Source organism: Juglans microcarpa x Juglans regia, chromosome 2S (genome assembly GCF_004785595.1).
Source record: "Juglans microcarpa x Juglans regia isolate MS1-56 chromosome 2S, Jm3101_v1.0, whole genome shotgun sequence".
Lineage (NCBI taxonomy): Eukaryota > Viridiplantae > Streptophyta > Magnoliopsida > Fagales > Juglandaceae > Juglans > Juglans microcarpa x Juglans regia.
Window position 1 is genome coordinate 25,696,495 of NC_054597.1, and position 7,954 is coordinate 25,704,448.

The following is a 7,954-nucleotide window of genomic DNA, read 5'->3' on the forward strand; positions in this document are numbered from 1 at the left end:
AAATCCAATTACAAAAAATAAAAATAAAACACATCAAAAATATTTAAACGAAAAGGGGAAAATAATTTAACTAAGGTCTCGTTCGGTTATACATATGTGATGAGATAAGATAAAATAAAAATTTTAAATAAAATATTATTAAAATATAATTTTAACAGAAAGGACGGGTTTGATAGATAAAGATATTTTTAGATAGATGGATAAGAATATTTGAAAATAGTTTTGATAAGTTTGAAAAGTAATGTTGCATAGCATCCGGGAAAGTGCATGATTTGCATATTCTTTTTTTAAAAAAATGTGAAGTCTATAATAAAAAAATAATTTTTTTTATGTGAACATGATATTTATTTATTTATTTATTGAAGCTTGCATATATTAACACTGTACGAAAAGTTTGAAATTGAAGCAAATCTACTCGTTAACTATTAGATTAATTACTACTTTTTAAAACGATAAACTCAATAACTGATTTAAAAGTAAGACTAGGATGCGTTATTTTCCTTCCCATCGTTTAATGCATAAAAAAAAAAAAAAAAAAAAAATTCTAAAATTTCTCAAAATAAGTCGGCACCCAAATAGAACAGTATCCGATTGGGTAACCGGCCAACCGCTGCAAAACGAGCAAGTAGACCTGGATACCAACACAAAAAAGAAAGAATTCCAAACATATATTAATAATTCTGAAAAACTTTCCCTCGTTACGATCTCTCTGGTTCACATTCACCCCACACGCGCGCCCGAGGCCACGAGATACTCTGTATACACGCATCGAGCAAAACAAGCAGAAACCCGGAGGCATTCACCATGGCTTTTTGTGTGTGCTCCTTGGAACTCATGGCATAGCCCAAATCCATTAAATTTCTAGGATTTTTTTGTCTTGAAGCTCTTATACATCTATCTATCTGTCTGTCTATCTATCTATCTCTTTTAATGGCTGATGTTGTTCGATTATCATTCCATTCACTTCGTTTCTCTTCCTCTCTGCTCAACTCCTTCGCGTCCTCCTTGAATAGTCTCCGACCGGGTCTCCCATCCATTCAGAAAGCAGATAAGAGGGTTTATCCTCTTTTGTATTCCTCTGCTGGCGATTTGGCCCGCTTTGATTTCAGACCCAAAAAGCAGCCGGTCTCTTTCAAGGTGAACACTTTCCTTTTCGTCTATTTGTCTTTCTTCTTTTAACAACTACTGTGGTTTTTTTTTTTCCTGGAAATTGATTGAATTTAAAATTTTGCTGCAATTGTTATACTCTCCGATGTTGGGTCGAAATTGTTGTTTAATTGGAGCTTTTTTGTAGTAATTGGGTAATTAAAGGAAGAAGTTTTGTTTTGTTCATATTAAAGTAGAATGTAATGTATTAAGCAAAAATGTAGAATTAAGCAAGCCCAAGTATTCAGTTTGTTTGATGACAATGTTATGTTGCAAAGGAGTTCCATCTGTCGTCCCTTTTTAAAATCTAGATTTTACCCTCTAAACAAAAAGTTGCATTTTGGGTGTTTTTAAGGTGTATATCTGCATGTTTATTTATATTTGTTTCGTGCCTGCTCATGCTAAAAGATGGTTTCTTGGGTTTCGATGAATTTCTTCTAATTTGCGTAACCTCTTTAAACCGTGATAATAGAACTTGGTTTCATGACTTATAAAAAAGAAAAATTATAAATGGATTTTTCTGTTCAGTTCTTGTTTTTCGCTCCTTATGCATCATATGGATGTCTGGTATGACCTAAAAACATTTGGCTCTTACATAGATGCCCTATTAGCTTTTTCTTTCTTCAATTGACCTTATGACATAAAAGTTTAGACTCGGGAATCCTTTGGACTCAGGATTCTGTTGATAGTAAAAATGCGAACCTGCTTGCAAGAAACAGCACATTCCCATATGAAACCACTTTTATTTTTTATTTTTATTTTTTTCCATTGTGATTTCTGTAGTGTCAATTCTTTTTTATTTATATCTCCATTTATAATAAAATTGTCATGGGTTTTAGAATCATTACCCTCCAAAGTCGCATTATGATGATCCTCCAGCCAAAAAATTTCCTTTCACGTGAGCCCACATCTATCTTTAAAATGCCTTGTACATATTGCATGGAAGTGCTTTGCAAACCTAAGATGCAGGCTTTCTTACCGTCCTTCTGTAGGACTTGTGAGCAACAGCTTGGCAAAAGCTGGCCAATGCATCTGTGGAGTCAATCGCTGATTGCAACTTGAATACTATATTACGTATAGTCTTTCAAAAGCTCATCAGAAGTTAATTATAAATGGTATTTCATGGACCTTACGTGCAAGTTCTTTGATATGCTATTGAAGGAAAACTTTGATTTCCATTCCCCTTTAAGAAAGCCTTCTACTTGCAAAGTTGTATTTCCCTTGAAAGGCATTGTCTCGTTCTTCATTATAGGTTACTCTAAATGCTAGATCCTTAGGCATCTACTATTTACTCAAGTCGACATGGGATATTATTAGGTGCAGAAAAGAATTCACTCTTCGTATTGTTTTGAAGCTTATATATGTTAGTTATCCTTTGGATTGAATTCTTTACTGAATGTTTCTTTTAATGGTTGCTAATTTTAGTTTTGTATACTTTAACTGTAGGTTCATGCAACTGTGGCTGAAACTGACCAACCGAAATGGTGGGAGAAGAATGCACCAAATATGGTTGACATTCATTCCACACAAGAATTTTTGAGTGCTCTAAGTCAGGCTGGAGATAGATTAGTTATTGTAGAATTTTATGGTACCTGGTGTGCTTCTTGCCGGGCACTATTCCCGAAGGTAGCTCCCACTTTAGTTTACTATAAGTTGCTTACTCAGCCAATTGTTTCTTTTCTAGATTGTCATCAAACCTTCAATATCAACAAAATATGCTTTTACTAACATTATTGGGATCCTGATTCCAAAAACTCTCAAATAATTCCAGAGAATATGATACCGTAAACTTTGACGTGTTAATATCTAATTGAGATTTTGAGTAAAATCTCATGTATATTAAGACTGAGGTCATTATAAGTAGATCTTACTTGTATCTGAATATGCGTTGATCAATCTTGGATCAACGCATTCATTTTTTGCATTCTATGCCTTATGTCAAATTCAACTGGAGATGAAGCTGGCAGTAAGACTTTTTTTTTTTAATCATTCTGCTGTGAGGTTGCCATCTTGGAAACCAGCACTTGTGTTATTTATTTCTTAAGTCTTGAAGGACCGACCCTTAGTTATCACCTTGTATGGTCTACACTAATACTAAATCCAGCATATAATGGAAATCTTCACATGCTAGGGGTTGGGTTGTTGGTGAACTACCAGCTATCAGGATTGTAATAAATTTCTATATTCTGAAGGTATTATTTCGAATATTTTACTGCATTATAATGGCATGAGGTACCAGATTTATCAGATTAGTCCAAACTGGTTACATACTGCTTATATGCAAGTTCACCCTTGGTAGTCTGAACTAACATTTGGAGTCTATTAGTATGAAAGAATCATGGTTGTGCCCTGTGGTAAAACTTGTTTTTTCTCCTTTTTAGTATGATTGCACGCTCCAGAATGGAAAGGAGTCATCAATTCTAATTTTTATTTGAATCTCCATGGGAATTGGTGGTTTTCAAAGGTTTTCAAATGTTGTCTTTGGTGTGTCGGTCTCCTTGAAAGAATTTGTAAATTCAATCTGAATCGGTTCCAAGTGAGTGACTATTGTTTTTTACTACCTTATTAAGTAACTTCTGTGAACTTGGTATATCCAACATTAACATTTGGGACACCCAAATGCCCTCGTTCCTTTGTGGAAAAATGCTGTGGGAGACACTTTTCTCCGTGATAAAGCAGCTTTGAGGCATAATTAGATACAGCCCACGTACATGGGTTATGCTTAGAAAGTTTGTAGATGTCCTTCCACTATGAGAGGTTTAAAAGGCAAAACACAAATTGCAGTCATGTGGAAGGCGGCTCGTATTTGCCTACATTTGGTGGAAAAGAAACAATAGAACTAATAAAATCTACATTTGCTTTTCAGAAAAATATATAAACCTTTGAAAGCTTACTGAAGATGGGATGATGTATTCCCCCTGGTACGTGGGAAGCGTCGAATGAAAAAAAATATTTCATAGTTATTTTCGTTACTACATGAGATCGAAACTTGAGACAAATCTGAACAATGAAATAATTAGCTATTTCTTAGTTCTCATGCCGTTTCTGGAAATAATTTTGGGGATTTGAGATGTTTTTTATGTTCTGATTTTGTTTTACAATGGGTCTGCCAGCTCCGCAGAACAGCTGAAGAACTCCCGGAAATTGTATTTCTGAAAGTCAATTTTGATGAGAATAAGCCTATGTGCAAAAGTTTGAATGTGAAGGTGCTTCCTTATTTCCACTTCTATCGTGGAGCAGACGGACAATTGGAATCCTTTTCTTGTTCACTTGCAAAGGTAGTTTGATAATCGATTATCTTATTCTATAGATTAGTGAGAAACTTTTGAATCAGTTCCTACATATTTAATATGCTAAATTATACGCCTGACTTTTGTAAATGTATTTGCAGTTTCAGAAGATAAAGGATGCTATTATAAAACACAACACAGATCGTTGCAGCATTGGCCCCCCAAAGGGAGTTGGAGATCTTAAACTAGAACTCTCCTTGTCTGCAAAGGACAGAGCGGCAGAATCTGCATCAGCTTAGAGCTTCCTCCATTCATGCACTTCAGTATAAATGTCCATGCACACCGAGTGAATTTCAATATTTCATTAATGATCAATCTCATCTTTTGTTTAATCAAACCAAAAAAAAAAAAAAACAAACCAATATTCTATATATTGGCGTTTCATCTGTGGAAGAATATTATGTAGAAGTTGCAATCCTACCACATTCTTTGCCATCCATGAACTGGCAGTTATGTATCTACCTCAAGTTTTTAAGTGAAAATGAAATTCCAGTTTTTGATTGTCGAAATTAATACTCTTTCTCTTGCATGTTTTCCACGCTTGATCACGGACTGTTCAAGTTACCATCACTAGTAAACTATTTGTAGCAATTTTGATGTTAAATGTTTGAGAAGTGTTACGGATATAAAGAGATCTCATAAAAGTAAACTTACAAACTGATTTAGTTTTATGTGATCCGTTAGATCTGTTTTATAATAAAAATAACTTTATAATTTAACAAATCACATCAAACTAAATTAATTTGTGGAATTATTTTGGTATAAGTGAAGAAAGGCTACTCAAAATGGCACAATCTGAGGGAGTTTTGAAGGCACACAAACGTGCATCATAACTGTACGTACTGTTGCATGGGACTCTTGCATTGGTTGTTGAGGGATATTGTAGGTTGGATCATAGAATGTGAAGCCTAAAAATTGAATGGAGTGGATGTGTAGCCTTAACACACTTAAATAAAAGTTGAATTATTTATTATATTTTGTATGAGAATTTAGAAAAGTTAGTTTGAAATTTGAAAAAATTGAATTATTTATTATATTATGTGTGAAAATTTAAAAAAGTTGTAATGATGAGATGATATGAGTTGATGTGGGTTTTAAATGCAAACGAGACGTAAACTATTCACAAACTATCTAAACCTATCTCAACCCATCTCTAAATTCAAATCACTCCTTAGAAACATGTAGTGATCACAATGGAATTTGATTCTCTCTATTTCACTTGAAATTTGGTGTAAATTATAAGATGTTTTTAGGTTGTGTTTTGGTAGTCATTCAATTACTATTTATTATTTTATCATTACTTTTTACATATTTTTGATTACTATTCACTATTATTCAATATTTTATTATTACTTTTTCATTACTATTCACAAATCATCTGAGATCACCTCACTATCCAAATTTACTCTTAATCATTTGATAAATGAAAATGAAACGACCAAATTAACTCGTGTTTACATTGAATAGTTACTATATTTTCAAAGCATGTGTGTATAAATGTTGAAAGAAAGAAGTATACCTTCATTCGTTGAAAGGATGAGCTTGCAATATATATATTTCTATTACTATCAAAATATAGAAGCATGAAAAAGTATGTGCTGTGTAGAGGAGACTGCCCCTGCCCAATTTATTAAAAGAGCGTATGGAATTCAATGGGCCAACTCCATATATAGTAAGGCTTTGTCAAGTGCTACAAACTAGGCCTAAATTATTATGGGCCCACAACTAAATGACTACACTTATTATCATCCCAAGAGAATAAATAGAAATTAAATCACAAAAAATAATTTAATTTTTTTAAATTTTAAAATAAAAATTAATATTAAAAAAATTATTTAATTTTATAATATTTTTTATTTAATTTTTTTTCACTCTTTTTCAAAACCCAATAAAACATCTTAATTAACTCAAACGAATTCATTACTATTTATAGAATTCTCAAATCATTTCATTACTCAAACATGTCTTAAGAAAGGTGATGGATAAATTTGATCTATCCTTATCAAGTTGATGCCAAATATATTAATACAAGATAGTACTATTATCGCACACGAGATCATTGTGACGATAGTATTAGATATGACAAAAGCTTACGATAAAATTGAATAGGCTTTTATGTCCAATGCACTCAAATGTTGTGGCTCTGATCAAAATGGATCAATGGATAGAACAACCTGTCTCAATTGTTTCCCATTCTATAATTCTCCAACGAAGCACATTTGGGTTTTTCAAACCCTCAAGGGGATTGAGACGAGGGAATTTTTTATCCCCATTTCAGTTTACAAGGAGTGTTGAGGTTTTATCAAAGCTTATTTATAAAGAAGAAGAAAAAGATTTAGGGGATATTTAGAAACAATTTTCATCTCATATCATCTCATCTTATTTCATCTCATTTTTTTCTCAAATATCATTTAAATACAAACATTTTTAAACTAATTATTATAATTTTTTCAAACTAATCATTATAATTTTCTCAGACTTCCAAGCAAGAAATAAAAAATAATTCAATTTTTTCAAATTTCAAAATAAAAATAATATTATAACGATATTTTAATTTAATAATTTTTTTATTCAACTTTTTCTCTCTCATTTTTCAAAACTCGATAAATATTTAACTCAAACTATCTCACTACTATTCACAAATTATCTTATTACTATTTATAAAATTATCCTCGCGTCTTATTCTCAAACATTGATCCGTCAGATGGTGTTAAGGTTGCAAAGGCCGGCACCTGCCATTTCTGCCCTAAGGTTTGCTGATGATATGGTACTGTTTAGCACAACAAAGATGTCAGAAGCTAAAAAAGTTAAAACGAATGGATTGTATTAGAGCATTCCCCTCCCATTCTCCATAAAATTTCTTATAATTTAATTAAAAATTATATTCTCTAAAATTTTTTTTCTAAATTTTACTCATTTTTCAAAAATCTCATACATCTCATTTCTTATCATTTCTCTATTTTATTAAATTAATATTTCTCAATTATTATTTTTCTTTCACTTCCATTTACAAATTTAACTACTCAACATTTTTTCTTATATTTTGAACTATTAATCTAGTGAAGATTTTAAACAAAAAATTAAATTATTTTTTTGTAGGTATGATAATATTTTTAAAATTAATTTTTTTATATTTTAGTAATTATTTAAATTAATTTTAAAATAATTATTTAAAACTATAATAAATATGAGTATGAGAGAAAGTGTAAATGATTGGAAGAAGAATTTATTTTATTTATTAGAATAAAATACTGATAAAAGATGATTTAGGAGATGAATAATGATTCTGGCCTATATTTGGGGAACAACTGTTCATCTCCTAAATATTTTCTCTAAAATAGAGATTTGGATGTAAGAGGCATTTTAACCAAAATTGTAAAATGAGCATCAAATTATAGGAAAAACAATGTTATGGAGCATCGACTGCGAATGCTCTTATAAATTCTTTCACAAAATGGTCCAGCCAGAAGCTAATAGCTTGGCAGAAAGGATCGAACTAATTAAGAGAATTCCTTTGG

The 7,954-nt window shown here is 31.6% G+C and overlaps 1 protein-coding gene across 1 annotated transcript; it reads left to right on the top strand.

The window, feature by feature from the left end:
- The first annotated feature begins 651 nt into the window (after positions 1 to 651).
- Positions 652 to 4,934, top strand: LOC121253225 (thioredoxin-like 2, chloroplastic). Its single transcript, XM_041153204.1, has 4 exons — positions 652 to 1,137; positions 2,593 to 2,772; positions 4,260 to 4,424; positions 4,538 to 4,934. Exons 1-4 carry the CDS (start codon positions 931 to 933, stop codon positions 4,673 to 4,675), a joined length of 690 nt encoding a protein of 229 aa, XP_041009138.1. The 5' UTR covers positions 652 to 930; the 3' UTR covers positions 4,676 to 4,934.
- The last annotated feature ends 3,020 nt before the right edge of the window (positions 4,935 to 7,954 follow it).